This window comes from Eubalaena glacialis, chromosome 5, assembly GCF_028564815.1.
Source record: "Eubalaena glacialis isolate mEubGla1 chromosome 5, mEubGla1.1.hap2.+ XY, whole genome shotgun sequence".
NCBI classification, from domain to species: Eukaryota; Metazoa; Chordata; class Mammalia; order Artiodactyla; family Balaenidae; genus Eubalaena; species Eubalaena glacialis.
In genome coordinates this window covers 89,515,428-89,540,441 of record NC_083720.1, presented here as the reverse complement: position 1 = coordinate 89,540,441, position 25,014 = coordinate 89,515,428, and the positions used below count along the sequence as shown (strand labels likewise).

The following is a 25,014-nucleotide window of genomic DNA, read 5'->3' as shown; positions in this document are numbered from 1 at the left end:
CAGATGGCTACTGGCAGATTTAGAAATTTGATCATGAACCAAGAATGAAAAATAACAGGAGAATTTCTACATCTCTGTATGAATAAACATGACTCTGTGTGGCTCACTACATCTGCAGGTATGATTCCATATTTGTATTACTCCTTTGCAACACAAACTCCAGAAAGCCTAGCCCTGCAGATTAATCTCCGCCTCCTTCTCTGGTATTCAGAATAAAAGCTCACCAGAAACATTCCAAATGCACAGTAGTTCTCATCTTTTTTTGCAGCTTGAAACCTGAGTGGAGATTTGAAGAAAACTGGATTGGATCACCAAGTTTCTTTCACAGGACCATCTGGACAGGTTTTATCTCATTATTGCTGACATTAATATTTAGATTTTAGATATAGGAAATACAGAATGCAAATTATTTACTACAAAGCTGTTTTAAAAAGGAAATATAGAGATAATGAAGTTTTTATCAATACTTTAGTCACTTAATAATGTACATGTAAAGCTTTATTAAATCACTTATGTATCATTAAAAATAATATCTTGTATTTATATAATGCTTTGCTGTTTAAAGAGTTTTAACATAAAACTACTGTATCCTAATTGCCTTGTAAGTCCTGCATGTTGGACATATTCTCTATTTTACTGATAAGAAAACAAAACAACAGAGTAGAAAAGTTAGAGGGGAGACTGAATTCTAGTCACGTGTTTACTTCTGTGAAATATGTCAGAAGCAGTCTATCACCACCAGAGGCCTGAAAATATTACTATCACTTTTAAGTGAGAGATATGAGATACACAAGAGCAGAAATCCAAGTCCTTGGTAAGTCGTTGACAGGTAGACCATTGTCAGGATGGTACTTATTTTATCTAGGAGACTTTAGTGGAACCTAGAGAGCCCGAAGAGATTTGATCTAACAATTAAATAATTGAATTTAATGAGGATTTTTTTAGCATCTATTTTGTGACACAGTGCTGAGGTTCTGGATAGAATGATGTACAAGAGGATATTCTCTACTTTCAGCCACTTTGCTCAAATCCAAGTAAGTCGAAGAAGGTGAGGCTGAAGTGAGCTCTTTGCATCTACACTCACCCTGGTATTCAGCACTTATCACTGTGCTTGGTAACAACAGAGGAACTCAGACAGAGAGTACTTGCTGAGTGAAAGGCAGATTGGGAGTGGAGGAGGGGAGGATGGAGAAACACAGAAAGAAAAAGAGGAAGGAAAGAAGAAATAAAGAGAAAGAAGACATATTTCTTCCTTCAACTGAATCTATGAATCACAGTTTTAATAATTTTTGTTGGTGTTTCTAGACAACAGTAACCTACATACTCAGTTAGGAAATGCAATTGACAATTTCTAACTGAAATAGGTCTTTTGAGAAAGAAAAAAGCAGCTAGAGGTGAGTCTATACATTGTGATGTGAGATAATTTACTAAAAGAAGTTAAGTAAACAAAGCAAGAGATTTTATTATATGCCACCTAGTTTAACTCTGAGATTTAAATTGACCGTGCAGGGTCAGCCAGAAGTCAGTCAACTGTTTGATAATAAATCAGCTACTCCCGATTGACTATAAGCCAATTCTTACAAACTTGGCAGAACATCAAGAAAGTTGTTCACATGAATAAACAAATCAACAGACAGGGCAAGGGATGCCTTCCGCACACAGTTTTTTCTAGTGATTGTATGAACAATAGACTTCTATGCAAACCATTAAGAAAGTTAAAGACAACTGGAAATACATGATGGGAAAGCTACAGATATCTTCAATTTATAAATAAATAATAAATTACTAGCTATACATCAGTTAGGACAAAACAACACTCCTAATGGGCAAAATTGATCAAAATGATTAAAAGAACCAATAAACTTATGAAATATGAAAACATGAAAGATTATAAAATATCTATGAAATACAGATTTTAAATAATATGTATTCAATTATGAAAGATTGCAACAAATAAATTTCCAATACTGATGATGCAGTGAGAAAATAGGCAATTTCACATACCGCACAAATGTGCACACTCTTTTAGTGATTTGTTAAAGACAATTGCCAATTTCTTACGTGTGTATACCTATTACTTTGGCAATTCCATCGTCACTGCAAAGATAAGTGTGAAAAGACATATGCTCGAAGAAATTTGTTGCAGTGCTATTTATATTGGAAAAAAGGAAAAACAGGGATTCCCAACAATAAAGAGTTGTATCATCTATGTTACATCCATACTATGGATTGCTATGTGTTATTTATAAGAATAAAAACAGAATTTGTGTACCAGCACCAAAATATGTTCACAACATACAGTTCAGTGTAAACATAGATTACAAATGAATGTAAAATAGAATACAAATTAAACTACATTCATAAGTGTATAGATTTTATATATATTTAAATATTTAGAAACATAAAAACAGCATTATTAGGAATGGTCATTTCTTATGTGTAGAATAAAGGGAGCACTTTCATTTTCTCTATATCATTTAATGTTTTCAACGTGTAAAAAATAAGGATATTTATATGTGCATGTTTACATGAATGTATGAATGTGTGTGAATTTATCCTTCCTTGTGTAAGACGGATATGGTTCAATCCTCAAAAAGTCTCCTGCAGGACAAATTTAACCTAATCTATAATGATGTCTGTTTTTTCATAGAACCTTATGACATATGCATAAGGTTTTAAAATAAAACTTTTCAGGTCTGGCAAAAAGTGTCTAATAAATAACATCTATTTTCTTTCCTAGGGTGGTTGTAGAAAGAAAATAGGCACTTCTTACAGTGAGGCCATCTGGAAAGCTATTTTCATATTCAGTCAATAGTTGTTGAGCTTCCTAACTAGGGCAGTGACCATGAAGATAGAAAAGAGAAGAAAATAATGGAGATGGAATCAATGGGTTTGAGTGCCTGGTGCTAGTGAGGGAGAGATAGGAGATAACATCTGAAAGTTTTCATCTCTACTGTTTAGCCTGAAATGTAGTAGGGGAAACACCACCAGAGGAGCTTTCAATGTAAGTCAGTGGTCTAAACACTTGGTTTGATTTGTAGGTCACATCTTTCTAAAATTTTACCATCAGTTATTTCTTCCTTTGGGTTAATGCATTTGTTACGATATCTGCTAGTTTCACTTCCTCTTTAGAGTGTACTTCTCATAGTTTGGGCTGCTCTGTATTAAAGGAAACACATTAGGTGACTAAAAGAACTACTGCCTCCAAGAGGCTCCTTTTATGGTATGAACTTTCTGAAAAAGACAGTAAAAGCCACAGCAGTCACAAATGTATAGGGGTATAACAACTTATCTGGCAGTTTTTTGGGCAAGGGTGGATATTAACTGTAATGCTAATATCAAAGAAGGACAACATTTGTTGAGAAGCTATATCACAAACTCAGAACGGGGTACGTTTGGGGAGTAAAAATGTAGTGAAAGAAGTTGAAAGCCAATAAAGGAAAGTGTACTTCATTAAAAATTTTAAGACTAACTCTGAACATGAAATGATTTAACATGGGATCAGGATAGGAACTGTCAATGATAACCATGTTGTTTAACCTTATAATTGTCACACAAGTCACTCAATGGGAGTGTCGACTTCTTTACTGATCAAGTGAGAGAGAAAAGTATAAGTAATGCTAGGGGTCACACAGGAATCTTCTCTACCCTCAAGAATCTGTGTCTTAGACATATCCATTACAGTGTCATTAATTTCATCTTCTTTTTAATACACTCAACAAGCATTTGATTTTTTTTCATTAAATGACACATATTCAGGAACTAAGGAAGCTCTGATTTTGATATCTGGCAATAGCTATCAAATGTGACCATCAATCTTTATTGTTATTTAATGTATACAGAATTAATCAAAGTGATTCTTTGCCAAAGTATTGTTGTATTTTCTCAATATCTTAGCTTTTTATATGCCCCATCAATTTTGACAGAGAAATCGAAGGCTCTGTTGAATGTATCACACATTTTGTACATAGTTTTGAAACATCTTACTTTATTGTGCTTTGTACTTATTCTTTCATATGTTAGACTTATTAATAGGATTAGAAACTCTTAAAACACCAAAGCTATGTTATATCCTTCTTTAATATGCCTTTATCCCATATGCTCAACAGCTAAGAAATGCTAGACATCCAAGAGAAACTCAATGTACTGGGCTATTATTAATGTTAAAACATTTTAAAGTACATACAAAGTGGAAAGCATACCTTTTTTTCTTTCAGTGTACCACTCTATGATGAATTCTTCCAAACCTGCCTATTTAGATTACTTTGGCAGAATCCATGGAATTCTACTGTATAAAGAATTTATCCAATATTGGCATGATGTGGAGGCATTTGAGGCAAGGCCAGATGACCTTGTCATTGTCACCTATCCCAAATCTGGTAAGTCTCTTTGTTATGTCAAAGTCGTTCCCTTTTCACCTAGAAATGACAAACCCACCTTGACTGGTAAATATTGACCCATTCACCCCTCCCATACTCACTCTCTATATTAAATAAGGACAGATATAGCAGTTTTGGTATAGACATAGAAAAAGTGGCATACGCTAGCTCTATTCTAAGACCACAATCTGTACCTATAATTTGAGCAGCACATTGACAAATGGGTATTGTTGGCCACTTTAGAAAATCACATAATATAGGTGGATGAATATGGAACCATAACTAAAATTTAAAACTACCCACTGTTTACCTTATGTCATTATTGTCATTGTTGTATAGACAAAGTATAAGCAATTTTCACAGATTTTTTTAAAATTAACACTTTTTCAGCTAACCAGCTCCTCTTTATAGAGTCCATCTCTGAAACTCTATTTGCAAGCAATGTCTTTTTTCCTGAAATTAGCTTGTTAGTCATAACTCCGGAGTCTTACAATCCTAGACCTTTAGAAATTAGAAAGGTCCAGTACAGACTTCTTCTCTATCTTCTCTATCTCTATCTTCTCTATCTCTACCTGTTCCAATTAGCACTTAAGTATGTCAAACACTAAACATGTCTTTGGCTTCTCTGATTGTAAAGAGCTCCTGCATTTCTCTTCCTTGTCTAGATCTACGTCAGCACAAAACCAGTCACATGAAGAGGACACCTGAGAGCTATTCCAGAGTCAATTTCTCTTACTCTTGCATCTCCCATATTCAATCAATCAATGTGTTTTGCCCATTTAGTCTCTTAGATATGCTTCACAGTCAGTCTCTTACAGGTCTCTTGTCACCTTTCTTATTGACCCCTCACTCCATTGTTTTATTTACTTTGGCTCTAGAGGAATTCTTCCAAAATATAACCATGATAATCTTGCTTTCTTGCTTAATGTATGCTAATGCCTTTGAAAATCTTTTAGAAAACAACTTAAACTCTAGAATGAACTACAAGGCTTTTTAGGATCAGTATCTGGTTGCTGCTCTAGGCTCATCTCCACCCGTCCCTTCAGGTAGCCTCTGATTTAGTCTTTATAATCTACATCCAATTTGTTTCCTTGCCACTTTACTATTTGTAAGTATCTGGTCTTTGATTATAAAAAACAAACAAACAGATCTTCTGTCTGGTAGACCACTTTCCTACCTTACAAAACTTGTGAATTTATGCCAATAATTTGTTAAAGCTAAGCTCAATTATCATGGTCTCTTTTTTTTTTTTTTAACATCTTTATTGGAGTATAATTGCTTTACAATGGTGTGTTAGTTTCTGCTTTATAACAAAGTGAATCAGTTATATGTATATATATGTTCCCATATCTCTTCCTTCTTGCGTCTCCCTCCCTCCCACCTTCCCTATCCCACCCCTCTAGGTGGTCACAAACCACCGAGCTGATCTCCCTGTGCTATGCGGCTGCTTCCCACTATCATGGTCTCTTGAAGGCATTTCTTGTGGAAACATCACAGCAGCAGCATAAGCACACAAAGTTCCTCCTTTACAGTCCTCTGAATCCCTGTGACCATCTGTATTACAACATCTTAAGGAAAAAGAAGTGTTGTAATTATTGAGCATTCTTTCTGACTTTTCAGAGGGCCTGTGAACATCACAGGACAAGGACCAGATTTATTCTTTTCTATATACTCTGTACTAGGACTCAACCTGAGGCATAGAAGCTATCCAGAAAATTTGTGGATGAAAGCATGCTTACTTTCTAGATGTAAAAATTTAGCTCCAAGACTGTTATCAGCTTGTACAGTGTCACAATTCATCATCGACAAATTCAGATTTCTACCACAGGTATATCTTATTACAATGTTCTTCCTTATTTATTGATGCTATGTTTGGATCCTATAAGATTAAATTTTAGAAGAAATATTTCTTGAGTCCTGTGGTTATTCTGGCATCTTTCAAATACTATTGCATTGGTAACTTCTTACTTTATCCAACTGGAAATCTATCACTCCCTGCATCATCAGCAGGAGACTCAGATTTGTTTAATTTTTTCAGGCACAACATGGGTTAGTGAAATTGTATACATGATTTATACAGAGGGTGATGTGGAAAAGTGCAAAGAAGATGCCATTTTTAATCGAATTCCTTACCTGGAATGCAGAACCGAAAAGGTGATGAATGGTAATGCTTAAGTTAATTTTAAAAGCTATATACACATATTTTAAGTGTGGGTGTAAATGGTGCAAGGAAAGAGACTATAAGCAAAAGTGGTAATTAGTATTATGTCTTCTACATAGGAAAGAATGTAAATTTAATTTTAAATCTTGACAGAGTTTATGGTATAACATATGCCTGGAATAGAGTGAATAAGGATAGCTCTGACATGCTTTCAGTAGAGCCTAGTAATATGTGAGCATTTATCTCTTTATGGGATGTATGCAACAGTACTTTAAATGCCAGGAAAATATCCATAAATTTTTCAAGGATATATGCAAAAATATTTTTATCACAGATTCTTTTAATATTATGAAAAATTAGAAACAATATATATGTTAATCAACAAAAGAAGAGTTAAAAGTGATATGAAATCATTAAACATGTTATGATGTCATATGTTTCTTGACATTGAAGTGTTGCTATAATATATTGAGAAAAATGCAATTAGGGAACTTCCTTGTCTGTCCAGTGGTTAAGACTTCACCTTCCAATGCAGAGGGTGCAGGTTTGATCCCTGGTCAGGGAGCTAAGATCCCACATGCTTCACGGCCAAAAAACCAAAACATAAAACAGAAGCAATATTGTAAAAAATTAAATAAAGACTTAAAAAAATGGTCCACATGAAAAAAATCTTAAGAGAAAAGAAAAATGCAATCAGAAGATATTAAAAATTTCATCTGTGTGTGTGGTATTTGTATGGCTGTGAGTCTGGGCATATAGACATTCTTGTATGGAAGGATGCTTACCAAAATGTTAATAATGATTTTTTTCAAAGGTGAAATTTTATTTGATCTATTTTTTCTCTATAATTTTCTCTACCTAAACTTCTGTCATAGTGAATATGCATTATTATTATGAAAACAATATAGAATATATAGTTACTTTTATTTTTTTAATCTATGAAAATCCATATAAATATTTATAATTTTTGAAGTTGTCTAACTTTTGTTTTTTTAAAAATTAGGAGTAAAACAATTAAAACAGATGGCATCTCCTAGAATAGTGAAGTCTCATCTCCCACCTGAGCTTCTTCCAGCCTCATTTTGGGAAAAGAACTGTAAGGTAACCAGAGTCAAGTGTTCTTAGAACTTCACCCAACTCAAAGAATTTTACAATGATAAAGTTATGTAACATCCTAACTGTGTCTTATACACACTTGTTTATTTATTCCTTCACTGAATCTATAGACATTTTTTAAATGTGGATCATAGTCAGTATAGTCAGAGAGTCCAGATTTCAGTTCTAACTCCAGAGGTGATTCTGAGAAAAATAGGTAAACTCTCTAAGCTTCAGTTTCCTCATCTATAAAAGAGGGATAATAATTGCGTTCTGCATAGAGTTGTTATAAGGATTAACTAAAATAATTCTTGTAAAGTGCTTAACATAGTACTTAGCATGTTATAAATAATCTATGGTAGCTACTTTTGTATTGGCTGGTATTAGTAATTGCATTCAATATACTCTTTTTGCAAACTATTGTGCTTGGCATTGTGAGGCATGCAAATGAACTAGACAAGGATAAACAAGACAAAAATAATATAATAATTATTTACTGAGTGCCTATCATGAGCCAGCAATATGACAATTAACAAGATGCATGCAATCCTTGTCTTCATGGACACATGGTCCACAGGGGGAAAGTGACAAATAAACAAACAATACAGAAGGTACTATGTCAAGTAAGAGAAGAATTCTAGCCCAGACAATGAGGGCATAGAAGTTATCCAGGAGCAAGTAACATCTCAGCTGATATATGAAGGATGCATAGGAATTAGTCTATATAATCCCAGAGGCAACCCAAGGTGGGATGTGAAACCAGTTCAATTTAGCTGGAGAGCTGAGTGTCCATACTGGTTGGATGAGTGAAGGGAGATAAGCTGGGTTTGTTTATAACAGATATGGAAGCCCATTTAGAAAGTTTGGGTTCCACTTTGATGAATGAGGAGTTACAGCCATATTAAGCTGCTGATTTATATGATCAATTTTGCTTTTTAGAAAGAATAATACATGGAATCCTAAAGTACAGGCAAAACATTGTCTTAAAACACTGAAGCTGTTTCTCAAGACCTTACTAGCTTTATTAGGACACACTATGACCCATACTAAACATATAAGATATTAAAGCACTATATGTAGTCATTACTGACAAAAAAGGGGATCTATCTGAGTCACGAAACATTTCCATTTTGTACTCTGACGTAACAGGGCATATATGACATTTTCTGGAGATCCATGGTGCAAACTTTTGAAGATTCCAATGTTTTTTGTTTGTTTGTTTGTTTTTATCATAGGCAATCTTAGAAAGATCACATACATCCTGCTGAAATCATTCCATACATAAGAGCTCTCTCTTTAATAAACATTATTTATGTATCTTTTGGGAAACATGTCATTACTATTTTTTCAAGAGATTTGGCCAAGTTACGTTTTTTCTTTGGAGAAAGAGATGAAGCCTTGATGTTACCTCTTTATTTATTTATTTATTTTAATTTTAAAAAATTAAAAAAAAATTTTTTTATAAATTAATTAATTTATTTATTTTTGGCTGTGTTGGGTCTTCATTTCTGTGTGCAGGCTTTCTCTAGTTGCAGTGAGCGGGGGCTACTTTTCGTTGCAGTGCTTGGGCTTCTCATTGCAGTGGCTTCTCTTGTTGCGGAGCAGGGGCTCTAGGCTCACAGGCTTCAGTAGTTGTGGCATGCAGCCTCAGTAGTTGTGGCATGCAGGCTCAGTAGCTGTGGCACATGGGCTTAGTTGTTCCGTGGCATGTGGGATCTTCCCGGACGAGGGCTTCAGCCCATGTCCCCTGCATTGGCAGGTGGATTCTTAACCACCGTGCCACCAGGGAATTCCCCCCCTTTACTTTTAAACGAAAATACATACTGTACCTTTATAATAGCCTCAGTCTTCACAAAACTGCTGATCATCTCAGAGATCATCAAAGACTAGGAGACAATTGGATGGATTCACATCCTGAGTACTTCCAGGGTGATTCACTGGTAGACAAGAAGAGAGGTGGATTGAGACTGTTAGTAAAAGTGTGTTTGGAGCGTTGGACTAGAAACTTTAAGTGATAAAAAAGAAGAAAGTAAAAAAAAAAGGGAACCGGCTAATAGATAAAAGAAACAATTAAGACCAATAAACTTGAGAACTTGGAGTTGTTGCAGAAGAGGTATATTCCTGATAAGAAAGAAAGAATAAAGAAACAGGACTGTCTTGGAAGAAAACATGGTGCTCAAGGACAAGGCTTCAGAAACTTTACGGTACTGACAAGTTTCAAGATTTGGCTAAAAATATTGTTAGCTGAAGCAAAATAGAGGTAATGATCAATGACCACATGAACCTAGAGAATCAGATGGATCATGCATACAGACACTAAAATTATACAGTGTGGTGAAAAGTTTTGGTATGGAGAGTAACGCTATGAGGCAGGTGTTCAAATCTTCAATTAAAGCAAGGGAATGACCACAAGCTTAAAAATGGCTCAGCTGGTTGAAGTATGAATTATTATAGGATCAGGGGTTTTTCAAGTGTAGGAATTTTAAGATAGATTATGATCCCAAGTGAATTGTGGGCAAACTAGAAACTTTGACTTGAGAGAACTGAGTGGAAAGACCTAGATTTACCTCGAAGGCAGGAAGAGCATGTGCAGTGAAAAGTTAGGGAAGAGAATAGGATCTTCCAAAAAAGAGATAAGACAAACTGATGGAAGTTTAAGGAAAGAGGAATTGCTTTAACTTCCCACCTTCCCCCGTCCCACATCCTGGAGAATAAAAACTTTCATGGAGGACCTGGAGCAAAGGTTTAAATATGGATAGTATTTTTTAAAATTTAATTTAATTAATTTATTTATTTATACAGCAGGTTCTTATTAGTTATCTATTTTATACATATTAGTTTATATAAGTCAATCCCAATCTCCCAATTCATCCCACCACCACCCACGCCCCGCTTACCCCTCTTGGTGTCCATACATTTATTCTCTACATCTGTGTCTCTATTTCTGCCTTGCAAACCGGTTCATCTGTACCATTTTTCAAGATTCCACATATATGCGTTAATATAGGATATTTGTTTTTCTCTTTCTGACATACTTCACTCTGTATGACAGTCTCTAGGTCCATCCATGTCTCTACAAATGACCCAATTTCATTCCTTTTTATGGCTGAGTAATATTCCATTGTACCACATCTTTATCCATTCATCTGTTGATGGGCATTTAGGTTGCTTCCGTGACCTGGCTATTGCAAATAGTGCGGCAATGAACATTGGGGTGCATGTGTCTCTTTGAATTATGGTTTTCTCTGGGTATATGCCCAGGAGTGGGATTGCTGGGTCATATGGTAATTCTATTTTTAGTATTTTAAGGAACCTCCATACTGCTCTCCATAGTGGCTGTATCAATTTATACTCCCACCAACAGTGCAAGAGGGTTCCCTTTTCTCCACAACCTCTCCAGCAATTGTTGCTTGTAGATTTTCTGATGATGCCCATTCTAACCAGTGTGAGGTAATACCTCACTGTAGTTTTGATTTACATTTATCTAATAATTAGTGATGTTGAGCAGCTTTTCATGTGCCTTTTGGCCATCTGTATGTCTTCTTTGGAGAAATGTCTATTTAGGTCTTCTGCCCATTTTTTGACTGGGTTTTTTTTTTTAATATTGAGCTGAATGAGCTGTTTATATATTTTGGAGATTAATCCTTTGTCCATTGATTCATTTGCAAATATTTTCTCCCATTCTGAGGATTGTCTTTTTGTCTTGTTTATAGTTTCCTTTGCTGCGCAAAAGCTTTTAAGTTTCATTAGGTCCCACTTGTTTATTTCTGTTTTTATTTCCATTACTCTAGGAGATGGGTCAAAAAAGATCTTGCTGTGATTTATGTCAAAGAGTGTTCTTCCTATGTTTTCCTCTAAGAGTTTTATAGTGTCCGGTCTTACATTTAGGTCTTTAATCCATTTTATTTTATTTATTTAGTTTATTTGTGTATGGTGTTAAGGAGTGCTCTAATTTCATTCTTTTACATGTAGCTGTCCAGTTTTCCCAGCACCACTTATTGAAGAGACTGTCTTTTCTCCATTGTATATCCTTGCCTCCTTTGTCAAAGATTAGTTGACCATAGGTGCCTGGGTTTATCTCTGCACTTTCTATCCTGTTCCACTGATCTATATTTCTGTTTTTGTGTCAGTACCATATTGTCTTGATTACTGTAGCTTTGTAGTATAGTCTGAACTCAGGGAGTCTGATTCCTCCAGCTCCGTTTTTCCCCTCAAGATTGCTTTGGCTATTCGGGGTCCTTTGTGTCTCCATACAAATTTTAAGATTTTTTGTTCTAGTTCTGTAAAAAATGACATTGGTAATTTGATAGGAATTGCATTGAATCTGTAGATTGCTTTGGGTAGTATAGCTATTTTCACAATATTGATTCTTCCAATCCAAGAACATTGTATATCTCTCCATCTGTTTGTGTCATCTTTGATTTCTTTCATCAGTGTCTTATAGTTTTCTGAGTACAGATCTTTTACCTCCTTGGGTAGGTTTATTCCCAGGTATTTTATTCTTTTTGTTGCAATGGTGAATGGGATTGTTTTCTTGATTTCTCTTTCTGATCTTTCATTGTTAGTGTGTAGGAATGCAAGAGATTTCTGTGCATTAATTTTGTATCCTGCTACTTTACCAAATTAATTGATTAGCTCTAGTAGTTTTCTGGGGGCATCTTTAGGATTCTCTATGTATAATATCATGTCATCTGCAAACAGTGACAGTTTTACTTCTTCTATTCCAATTCGTATTCCTTTTATTTCTTTTCCTTCTCTGATTGCCATGGCTAGGACTTCCAAAACTATGTTGAATAATGGTGGCGAGAGTGGACATCCTTGTCTTGCTCCTGATCTTAGAGGAAATGCTTTCAGTTTTTCACCATTGAGTATGATGTTTGCTATGTGTTTGTCATATACGGTCTTTGTTTTGTTGAGGTATGTTCCCTCTATGCCCATTTTCTGGAGAGTTTTAAATCATAAATCGGTGTTGAATTTTGTCAAAAGCTTTTTCTGCATCTATTGATATGATCATATGGTTTTTATTCTTCAGTTTGTTAATATGGTGTATCACATTGATTGATTTGCATATATTGAAGTATCATTGCCTCCCTGGGATAAATCCCACTTGATCGTGGTGTATGATCCTTTTAATGTATTGTTGGATTTTGTTTGCTAGTATATTGTTGAGGATTTTTGCATCTATATTCATCAGTGATATTGGTCTGTAATTTTCTTTTTTTTTGTAGTATCTTTGTCTGGTTTTGGTATCAGGGTGATGGTGGCCTCATAGAATGAGCTTGAGAATGTCCTTTCCTCTGCAATTTTTTGGAAGATTTTGAGAAGGATGGGTGTTAGCTGTTCTCTAAATCTTTGATAGAATTCACCTGTGAAGCCATCTGGTCCTGGACTTTTGTTTGTTGGAAGATTTAAAATCACATTTTCAATTTCATTACTTGTGCCTGTTCTGTTCATATTTTCTATTTCTTCCTGGTTCAGTCTTGGAAGGTTATAGCTTTCTAAGAATTTGTCCATTTCTTCCAGGTTGTCCATTTTATTGGCATAGAGTTGCTTGCAGTAGTCTCTTACGATGCTTTGTATTTCTGCGGTGTCCATTGTAACTTCTCCTTTTTCATTTCTAATTTTATTGATTTGAGTCCTCTCCCTCTTTTTTTGATGAGTCTGGCTAAAGTTTTATCAATCTTGTTTATCTTCTCAAAGAACCAGCTTTTAGTTTTATTGATCTTTGCTATTGTTTTCTTTGTTTCTATTTCATTTATTTTTGCTCTGATCTTTATGATTGCTTTCCTTCTACTAACTTTGGGTTTTGTTTGTTTTCTTCCTCTAGTTACTTTAGGTGTAAGGTTACATTGTTTTTTTGAGATTTTTCTTATTTCTTGATGTAGGAATATATTGCTATAAACTTCCCTCTTAGAACTGATTTTGCTGCATCCCATAGGTTTTGGATTGTCGTGTTTTCCTTGTCATTTGTCTCTAGGTTTTTTTTGATTTCCTCTTGATTTCTTCAGTGATCTCTTGGTTATTTAGTAACGTATTGTTTAGCTTCCACGTGTTTGTGTTTTTTATGTTTTTTTCCATGTAATTCATTTCTAATCTCATTGCATTGTGGTTGGAAAAGATGCTTGATGTGATTTCAATTTTCTTAAATGTATCGAGGCTTGATTTGTGACCCAAGATGTGATCTATCCTGAAGAATGTTCTGTGTGCACTTGAGAAGAAAGTGTAATCAGCTGTTTTTGAATGGAATGTCCTATAAATATCAATTTAATCTATCTGGTCTTTTGTGTCATTTAAAGCTTGTGTTTCCTTATTAATTTTCTGTCTGGATGATCTGTCCATTGGTGAAAGTGAGGTGTTAAAGTCCCCCACTATTATTGTGTTACTGTCAATTTCCTTTTTTATAGCTGTTAGCATTTGCCTTTTGTATTGAGGTGCATCTTTTTTGGGTGCATAAATATTTTCAATTGTTATATCTTCTTCTTGGATTGATCCCTTGATCATTATGTAGTGTCCTTTCTTGTCTCTTGTAACATTCTTTATTTTAAAGTCCATTTTATCTGATTGAGTATTGCTACTCCAGCTCTCTTTTGATTTCCATTTGCATGGAATATCTTTTTCTATTCCCTCACTTTCAGTCTGTATGTGTCCCTAGGTCTGAATTGGGTCTCTTGTAGAAAGCATATAGATGGGTCTTGTTTTTGTGTCCATTCAGTGAGCCTGTGTCTTTTGGTTGGAGCACTTAATCCATTCATATTTAAGGTAATTATCAATATGTATGTTCTTATTACCATTTTCTTAATTGTTTTGGGTTTGTTTTGTAGGTCCTTTTCTTCTCTTGTGTTTCCCACTTAGAGAAGTTCCTTTAGCATTTGTTGTAGAGCTGGTTTGGTGGTGCTGAATTCTCTTAGTTTTTGCTTGTCTGTAAAGCTTTTGATTTCTCCATCGAATTTTAATGAGATCCTTGCCAGCTAGAGTAATCTTGGTTGTAGGTTCTTCCCTTTCATCACTTTAAGTATATCATGCTACTCCCTTCTGGCTTGTAGAGTTTCTGCTGAGAAATCAGCTGTTAACTTTATGGGAGTTCCCTTGTATGTTGTCATTTTTCCCTTGTTGCTTTCAATAATTTTTCTTGCTTTCTTAATTTTTGTCAATTTGATTACTATGTGTCTCTGCATGTTTCTCCTTGGGTTTATCTTGCCTGGGACTCTGCACTTCCTGGACCTGGGTGGCTATTTCTTTTCCCATGTTAGGGAAGTTTTCGACTATAATCTCTTCAAGAATTTTCTCGGATCCTTTCTCTCTCTCTTCTCCTTCTGAGACCCCTATAATTCGAATGTTGGTGCATTTAATGTTGTCCCAGAGGCCTCTTAGGCTGTCTTCATTTCTTTTCATTCTTTTTTCTTTATTCTGTTCCACAGCAGTGAATTCCACCATTCTGTCTTCCAGGTCACTTATCCGTTCTTCTGCCTCAGTTATTTTGCTATTGATTCCTCCTAGTGTATTTTTCATTTGAGTTATTGTATTGTTCTTCTCTGTTTGTTTGTTCTTTAATTCTTCTAAGTGTTTGTTCTTTAATTCTTCTAGGTCTTGGTTAAACATTTCTTGCATATTCTCGATCTTTGCCTCCATTCTTTTTCCGTGGTCCTGGATCATCTTCACTATCATTATTCTGAATTCTTTTTCTGGAAAGTTGCCTATCTCCACTTCACTTAGTTGTTTTTCTGGGGTTTTATCTTGTTCTTTAATCTGGTACATAGTCCTCTGCCTTTTCATTTTGCCTGTGTTTCTGTGAATGTAGTTTTCTTTCCACAGGCTCAGGATTGTTGTTCTTCTTGCTTCTGCTGTCTGCCCTCTGGTGGATGAGGCTATCTAAGAGGGTTGTGCAAGCTTCCTGATGGGAGGGACTGGTGGTGGGCAGAGCCGGGTGTTGCTCTGGTGGGCAGAGCTCAGTAAAACTTTAATCCAGTTGTCTGCTCATGGGTGGGGCTGGGTTGCCTCCCTGTTGGTTGTTTGGCCTGAGGTGACCCAGGACTGAAGCCTACAGGTCCTTTGGTGGGGCTAAAGGTGTACTTTGGGGAGGTTCATGCCAAGGAGTACTGCCCAGAACTTCTGCTGCTAGTGTCCTTGTACCTACAGTGAGCCACAGATGCCCCCCACTTCTGCAGGAGACCCTCCAACACTAGCAGGTAGGTCTGGTTCAGTCTCCTGTGGGGTCACTGCTCCTTCCCCCTGGGTCTTGATGTGCACACTACTTTGTGTGTGTCCTTCAAGAGTGGAGTCTCTGTTTCCCCCAGTTCTGTCGAAATCTTGCAATCAAATCCTGTTAGCCTTCAAAGTCTGATTCTCTGGGAATTCCTCCTCCTTTTACCAGAACCCCAGGTTGGGAAGCCTGACGTGGGGCTCAGGACTTTCACTCCAGTGGGTGGACTTCTGTGGTATAATTTTTCTCCAGTTTGTGAGTCACCCACCCCCCATTTATGGGATTTGATTTGATTGTGAATGCTCCCCTACTACCATCTCATTTCAGCTTCCCCTTTGTCTTTTGAGGTGGGGTATCTTTTTTGGTGAGTTCCAGTGTCTTCCTGTCAATGATTGTTCAGCCGTTAGTTGTGATTCTGGTGCTCTTGCAAGAGAGAGTAAGCACACGTCTTTGTACCCCTCCATCTTGAACCAATCCATGGATAGTATTTTGAGATGTAGAGAATATTCAAGACAGAGGGAACAGCATGAATAAAAAAAATGGATGAAAATTATGAGGTAAATTGTTGGATATAGTGGCAAAGAGTTCCATTTAGCTAATAGGCAAAAAGGACTAGGGAGAGTTTTAAATAAGATTGGAAAAGTTCAATATGGTTAATGATAGCTTTGATGAGAAAAGAAAGTTCACTTTATTTACTGTAGTATTTGGAGCTTTTTATAGTGGGACCTTAAAAATGAAAACTATACTTCTTAGAGTATACAAAAAGATTTCTTTAAAATTGTTTGAAAATGTATTAACTTGAGTAAGACAGGTTATGAGCCTAATCATATCCAGGAAAGAGTGGAGAGTCAAGAGCAGCCATTCCCAATGACATTGCTCAGGTGCCTGAAGGAGGAAGTGGAAGACCAGAGAGATGGAGTTTACTTTTGCAGCTCTTTTCCTGCAGCACTGAGTGTCTGACCTAGAAAAGACTGTAACGATCTAATGTAACTCATTTGTTTAGTAGATAGAAAATGTAGGTCCAAAATGATTGGTGCTTTGCACAAGATGGTAGAAATTAGTGCCAGAACCAGCGTCTAAAACCAAGTCTTCCTGACTGTTCATTTATTGATGTTTCCTTGCTATATAAAATGGAAACTCAACAAGGTGTGAGTGAAGATTATATTTTTTCACTGACAGCAACATGCATTTAAAAAGAACCTCATAAACATGATTTTTTCTTCAAGATTGCAAGCAAGAAAATAACAGGACTTTTTTTTTAATTGCTATAAGGAATAGTCGTGTAGTATAAAGGCCAGAAGACTTTTTACTCTCATTGGGTACATTTATTCTCAACCATGTATTCTGACTAAGCTTCAGTTTAGTTTCTTCACTTATAAATTGGGGATAATAATCTGCCTCATCCATTTTATATCAATGGAATTTGAGACACTCAAATGAAATATGTGAAATAAAAATGAATATGGCACAAAAATGAAAAGTGAGAACTAACATTGAACAACAACGCAAAAGATGCTGTCACTTCAGATTATTTAAAGAGTTTTCTTCTTTATAATTTTATATATTTTATATATTTTCTACAATAAATGTGTTATGTTTATAGTTGAAAACATAAACATTTCCTTTTTAAATCTTGATGAGACTATATTTGAAAAATATTAGCTGATTTAATATCTAATTTCATCTTCTTAGATCATCTATGTTTGCCGGAATGCCAAGGATGTTGTTGTTTCTTATTATTATTTCTTTTTAATGGTGACTGCTAATCCAGATCCTGGTTCTTTTCAAGATTTTGTGGAAAAATTCATGGATGGAGAAGGTATGAACAGTTTCTTTTCACGAATTCTTGCAAGGTAAATGATACAAGACAAATGACATCTCTGGGCAAAAATTTTTGTTGTCTGTTCTAGTCTGTTATCCTTCCTGGTCCTTAATTAAAACACAGAAATTCTAGAAGACCTTGAACTTTAGAACAAGCATAGAGTTTCCAGATGCGGGTGGCAAATTGCAGAATCTGGATACTCTAGTTTGGTGCCTACAAATAAGTATACAGATGTATGTGTGTCCAATTCTCTCTCATCTCTTTTTATTACAGAAGCACTTCACAGTGTGTTATTACAACTTCATTGAACAAGAGGGGAAAAAGACAGAGGAGAGAAAATGTTCATTTGTTTCTAAGAAAAATTTCAGATACTACATGGGGCCAGAATTCACAAAGAAGTCTGAATATCTACAAAGTTCTTACTCATTCTAACCACTGTACAGTCTGAATAATTCAACTAGATTTCTCAGAACAGTACAAGAGTTACTTGAGCAGAAATTCTGGGAAATTTTGTCTTTTTATTTAACTCCCAACTAAAGCAACTGAGTATTCAAATTTGAGAAAGAAAGGGTTCAGGAGAATCTAGTATTAACTAAAGAAGGCCATTCTAATCCCGTAGTAATAATTGTAAGGAAAAAAGATACTAACACCATTTTTATATCCACAAAATTTAATATTGACTCAATGAAAATGTGGTTTATGTGCTTTATGCTTGTTGGTACATTTGGAAGATTTTATGCTAAAGCATCATGAATAAAATACATGCCTCAAGATCATCAAACAGGTGTTATAAGGCAGAGAAAGATAATGTACCTCTACAAAATGAACGAATAAGATCACTATAAAAATCATTATATGACTTTTTCTGTAAAGAAACAAATGTAACAAAACAGAAACAGACCTACCCACACATACAGGAAACAAACTAGTGTTTACCACAGGGGAGGGGGATGGGGAGGGGCAAAATAGATGAAGGGGATTATGAAGTACAAGCTGCTAGTTATAAAATAAATGTCATAGGGAAGTAATGGGCAACATAGGGAATATAATCAACATTTTAACTTTATGGTGTGTAATCTATTAAAATATTGAATCACTATGTTGTACAACCACTATAATATTGTAAGCCAACTATACTAAATAAATAAATAAATAAATAAATTGTCTGTAGAGTCAAAGAACAGAAGAGGTATGTAACGATTTAATGCAAAGCAGAGTACTTTGACTCACACATCATTATATTATCATGTCAGCTTTTTACTGGGTAAAACACTTGGATATATGTGAGAGAAGATGAGGGAAGAGAAAGGAAGAAACCGTATTTGGTCATACCACATCATCTCCAAAATCTTCTAATTTTTTAGAGTGAGAATGATACTAAGGGTCCCTAAGAGGACACCTCTTACCATTTAAAATGCGAGTAGTGTAACAAAAATTATATAGCTGCTAGCTTCAGTTACCAAAGCTAGTTTTTAAATGGTATATTTGAGACCTGGACTGAATTCTGATCATAATAATGTTGATAATTCCACTACTCAACTCCTTTCACTAACAACCTGATTTCACAAACACACACACACACACACACACACACACACCATTTTCAAAAATGCTCTCATAAGCTCTGAATCAAATGGATGGAGTCTTCCTTCACTTTTCCCCTGAGTCATAAACCATGTCATAATAATGAAAGTTGAGAATATGTTTCTATATATAGTTTATTCAACATACTGTGCTGCTTTTGCTGCAGAGAAATTTGCTTCAGATGTGTAGCTGATCTCTAGTTTTCATTCCATGATCATTTATTTATATTTCTTTGTCTGAAGACTCACTTTCAAGCTATATAAAGATGATGCTATGTCCTCACATTGTTTTTATCTCTAATTTTAGTTCCTTATGGTTCCTGGTATGAACACACAAAATCTTGGTGGGAAAAGAGAGAGAATCCACAAGTGCTATTTCTTTTCTATGAAGACATGAAGGAGGTGAGAAACTCAAAACATATGGCAACTTAGTAATTCTCAAAATGTTAGAATTTGACAACGTGGTAAATACAAAATTCTGCCTTTAAATAAATGATGCAGCCAACTCCAAAAGTTAAAATAATCCAGATACTTTAGCACAGATTTGAAGCTAGTAAATAAAAACCTTCTGTAAATGAATACATATAAACCCAAGTCTCAAAAAATTACCAAAGATGAAAGAAGGAATTTGAGTTCATAAAACAAAACAACAACACACACACACATATGCACACAAGGAATCACAATGGGCAAGAAGAGTTAACTGTTCTCCAAATCCATAAGTGTAGGAATTATCAGACAAGGACCATAAAATAACTATGCTGAACATGTTTAAAGAAACAAAAGAAGAAATTAAAAATTTTACAAAGAAACAAGAGATTACTAAAATTGGCAAAGCAGATTTGGAAAAAACCCCAGCAAAATAGAATTTCTAAAATCATTTTTAAAAATTAAAATTAGAAAATTAAAAGATAGTTTAAATAACAGATAAGACATGGCTAAATAGTGAATTAGTAATGTAGAAGATGATACTGAGGAAAGTCCACGGGATGTACCACAGTGAGATAAACAGAATACTTTAGAAGAGGTAATGAATATATAAGATAGAGTAATAAGGTCCCACATATATCAACTCAAACTTCCAGAAGATGAGAGTAAAGAGAATGCTGGAACAACAATATGAAAAAGAGTGAGGACATCACAATTTCTTCATAATCTGTTTTTTTTTTTCCAGCTTTGTTAATAATCAGGGTAATTCAAAATAAAAATTACTAGGATGCCCTTTCACATCCACCAGATTGACAGCAATTTAAAAGTCTGACAATAATAAACACCAGTCAGGATGTGTGTTAGTGAGAAGTAACACACTTCTGATAAGAGTATAAAAATATACAAACACTATGGAAACAACATGTTACCTAGGGAGGGCAAACATGCACATAATTTAAGACTCAGAAATTCCACTAGTAGATACATGCTCTTGAGAAACACTGACTTGTGTGTAGTAGTTTATATATACAGCAACCTTCATAGCAGCATTCCCCATGACCATAAAAATTGGAAACACCCCAAATATACATATATTCAGGAATCAATACATGATATATACTATTATTCTACAATTAAATATTATATTGCAATGAAAAGGAATACACTTCAAATGTGCACATCAATTGGGTAAAACCAAACCATATGTTGTCTAGGGATACATACATGAGTTTCAAATCTACAGAGTAAAGCACAGGATTGATTAGGTCAATTTCAGGATAGCAAGTTTGTTGTTGTTTGTGGAAATTGGAATGGAGAATGAAAAGAATGAAGTTGGAAACTTGCAAATGGAAAAACTCAACCAATTTTGAATGTTTTATTGCATACATTCATAGTAGGTAAAGGTGCTATATTGATTTTTATTCTTTAAAGCACATATGTGCACATATCAAATAATTTTAAAATGAAAGACAAAATACTGGGTCTTTTTATTAAGGGGTAAGAAATATCTTCTCTCATTCTTTATTAGTACCAAGAAAGCAATTGATATCCATGTCTTGTCCACATCTTTGCACAATTATTAAGATTCATGTGGCAGTAATTCTAGAGTTGTTTTGATGAGGACAAATTTAAAATAAAATCATAAGTATTATTTTAGAATCTGAATTATTATTTCTTTATAGAATTTAACACAGAACAAATTGGAATGAGAAGCAGCCATGATCTGTAGTTTATTTTATGACTTAAATTTGTGTTCTGTAACTAGAATATTGAAGACAGTAAATTTAAAAGGCACACAAAAAAAATTTATTAGTTAATCCAACCATTTCACCCTTCCAAATTGTTCATGTCCATTTACTCCCTATTTTGGTCAATAATGGCCATGTTTAGGTTTCTTCTCTATTTGAGTGAATGAGGAACAGAAGAATAAATGTTTTCTCTTGTTTCTACAACATATCAAGTAGAAAGAGAAAAAGACAGTAACCTTGTTATGTAGAGATACTACCTTTTTTTGTGGAAAACAAGTAAATAAAAAACATGTGAGAATACATATATGGTACAATGGATTTATATAGGGATTTATGGGAGCAAAAATAGAGTTATCTAACTCAAATTGGAATAGTTGAGGAAATCATCCCAAAGAAGGTGATACTTAAGCTGAAGTTTGACAGGCAAGCTGTAATTTGTAGGACAGAGAATTAGAGAACAGCATTCTGTGTAAAGGGAACTACACACCAGTTTAAGCATTATAGTTGGTTTTGAGAATCGTTGCATTGAATGATTAAGCTGAATAATAGGGTATGCTATAGAAATGACTAGAGATGGGGATGTTTGTAGCTATGGTTCATAAAAATCTGATATTGTTCCATGTTGAGTATTTGACTTTTTACATCCTTTCTGAATCTTTCTGGTTCCTTTTCTTCTCACTAGTTACACCAATAAATTAAAAGAAAAATGAAAGCTGTCTGCATATTTTCAACCCAAAACTTGATCTGTCAAAGGGGACTGTAGTCTTTAAGAGTGTATATTATATTCACAGATAGTATTTATTGAGCATGTACTATGCATAAAGGACTAAAATAAATATTTTATAAACACCATCTCATTTAGTGTTCTAAAAATCTTTGAAGTTTCTTTTATGTCCATTTTATGAATGAGGAAAATTATGCTTAGAGAAGTTAAAAAATACCACTTCCCCAAGAAATGTTTTTGCTCACTAGAAGCCTAATTCCAATATCAGTGGGGGGAAGAGGAGGGAAAAAAAGTTTTCCTTCTGTGTCCTTTTTTATCCACAAAGTAATGTATTCAATTTTAGTAACTGAGTCTTCAAATATTTTTTTCTTCTTAGAATATCAGGAAAGAGGTGATGAAATTGATAGAATTTCTGGGAAGGAAGGCATCAGATGAGCTTGTGGACAAGATTATAAAACACACTTCATTCCAGGAGATGAAGAACAATCCATCTACCAATTACACAATGCTACCGGATGAAGTCATGAACCAAAAAGTATCTCCCTTCATGAGAAAGGGTGAGATAGTCATGTTATTTGCCTCCATTGCTGTAGGAAGTCATAAGTTGAAATAGTAATAGGCAAACATCTATTAAGGTCTATTCATGCCTGTGGACCCTGCTTGTTTTCTTCAGAGCTGTTTCACATTTGAGTGACCAGTTCTGCAGAAGCACAAAATATTAGTACTACCACTGCTACTACTACTAAATTACTATTACTTGTTGATTACTTGGTATATGCAACAAATTATATTAAGAATGACCAGCAGCCACCCCAGCCTCAGTACTAGCACTAATACCACACCCTACTAGCTATTACTTATTAAGTCTTTGTGCCTTGGTGCTGCATCACATACATCATATAAATTGTAAATTCTAATATATTAAAAAAAATTCTAATGCAAGAGTTAAGAGAAACTTCTATTTAATCTAATTTTGAGATAAGGAAACAAGCTTAGAACAATTAGTCAGCTTTTCCTTAACCAAGTGGAAGGCATTTTTCAAGACTAAATGACAAATATCCAAACTTATCAAATTGTATACATTAAATATGTACAGTTCTCTGTATATTAATTATACCTTAATAAAGCTGTTTTAAAAAAGACTAAGTTTCAAAACACTTAGTGGCAAATGCAGCTTGGCTTAGCAAAAATATCAAAATACAATGAGGTGACATCTATTGGGAGGAGGCATGGTGGTCTTGATGAGATATAGTCAGTTTATAAATCCAAAGGCATGTAGGATATGCAGAGTATTGGGACATCCAGCCTTACTGATACATGAAGCAGAAACAGAACAGAGAAAATCTTGCTCTTGGAACCAAATTGTCTTTGAGAGGGTCAGGGATTTCTTAAACAATTGGAATAACAAACCTGCCACTGGGTGAAAATAGGGCACACATGAAAGACAGTTAACGTGTAGAGTAAATTTAAATTATTGAATCCTCAGATTATCTCAGTTTCTTTTCCCATAGTGTCCTCATATATTTTTAAGATAAAACAACAAACTTAAAATAATGGCCATGTTTGTAAAGGGCTTTGTACTGTTATACCCTAGACCTCACATGATTCTCAAGACACACATTTTCTATCTTCTGCTTTTTGGGTCTTTTCATTGGGAAAGTTTAGATCTCCTTGAACTAACGGGGCAATTGAACAATTGATTAATTTAAAATACAAGGTGACTTCCTTCTGTCAGGGGAGGGTTGGATGTAATGAAAAGCAAAAGAGAAGAGCCTGCTAGGCTATTGTAACACACAGGTGGGAAACGCTGAGGAGCTTCTCTGTCGGTGGCAGCAGAAATGGAGAGAAGGCAATGGCTATGAAGAAAGTCTGAATATAAATAAAGAATTAGATATTGTGGTTGAAGGATAACTGCCAAGTTTATGCAGAGGCTACCTGCTGTTGCCATTAACCAGGTTATGGAAAAGGTCACCAAAAAAATGCAATTTTGTAGGGAAGGAAATGTATTTATTTTTAAACTGGGTGAATTTGAGATGCTCATATGGAATGAAAGTGGTCATATCAGGTAGGCACTTAGCTATGAAGACGTAAGTCTGGATTTTAATATTATCAGCATGAAGATGATATTTAATATCTTGGGAGTAGGTAAAACATGGATCTCAGGAGCCCCAACATTTCAGAGGAAATTGGAGAAGAAAAATTAAGTGAAGTATTTATAGCATAACAGGGGACGGTCAGAGAAATAAATTTGCTGGGTTTTTTGTTTGTTTGTTTTGTTTTGTTTTGTTTTAACAATCAGGACAAATCCTTGTTTGCGCTCTCAAATATATAGTATTTATGGTATATATTTTATTTCTATAATTAAGGATTACAAGAATAAAATTTGATTAGGTGTTAATGAAAGTGATGAATATTAGAAAATTTCATTATTCTGGCTGGAGGACATATATTTACTGTTTTTTTCTCTTTTGTTACAGGGATTGCAGGAGACTGGAAGAATTACTTTACAGTAGCCCTAAATGAGAAATTTGACACACACTATGAGCAGCAAATGAAGGGGTCTACACTGAAGTTACGAACTGAGATCTAGGAAGGGTTTTCTTGACACATCTGAGATTAAAGTGTTCTTCTCAACATTCCTTACCTCTTTTATTTTAGACTAGTAGAGAATGAGTCATGTGAAAGATCATGATCAGGTTCACATGATTATTGAGATCTTCGTATAAAAAAGCAAGAAAGATTTTTTCCCTGCTGTTATCTTTTAAATTTTTTTCCTTTTCTTTCTTTATTACAAATTACTACACAAATCTATAACGAAGGAGAATGATGTAGGAACACACAAATTATTGAAGTTGTTAAAGCCTCATCAAAAA

At 34.7% G+C, this 25,014-nt stretch overlaps 1 protein-coding gene across 1 annotated transcript; it reads left to right on the top strand.

The window, feature by feature from the left end:
* Positions 1 to 274: 274 nt before the first annotated feature.
* Positions 275 to 24,731, top strand: SULT1E1 (sulfotransferase family 1E member 1). Its single transcript, XM_061191436.1, has 8 exons — positions 275 to 342; positions 4,218 to 4,379; positions 6,418 to 6,543; positions 7,544 to 7,641; positions 17,528 to 17,654; positions 19,548 to 19,642; positions 22,518 to 22,698; positions 24,619 to 24,731. The coding sequence occupies exons 2-8, from the start codon at positions 4,229 to 4,231 to the stop codon at positions 24,729 to 24,731; spliced, it is 891 nt and encodes a 296-aa protein (XP_061047419.1). The 5' UTR covers positions 275 to 342; positions 4,218 to 4,228.
* Positions 24,732 to 25,014: the final 283 nt, after the last annotated feature.

Excerpts from the sequence above, each read along its gene's own strand:
- SULT1E1 (XM_061191436.1), top strand. The coding sequence starts at position 4,229 with ATGATGAATTCTTCCAAACCTGCCTATTTAGATTACTTTGGCAGAATC. Across the intron at positions 6,544-7,543 it reads AACCGAAAAGGTGATGAATG|GAGTAAAACAATTAAAACAG; the intron begins GTAATGCTTAAG and ends TTTAAAAATTAG. Across the intron at positions 17,655-19,547 it reads AAAATTCATGGATGGAGAAG|TTCCTTATGGTTCCTGGTAT; the intron begins GTATGAACAGTT and ends CTCTAATTTTAG.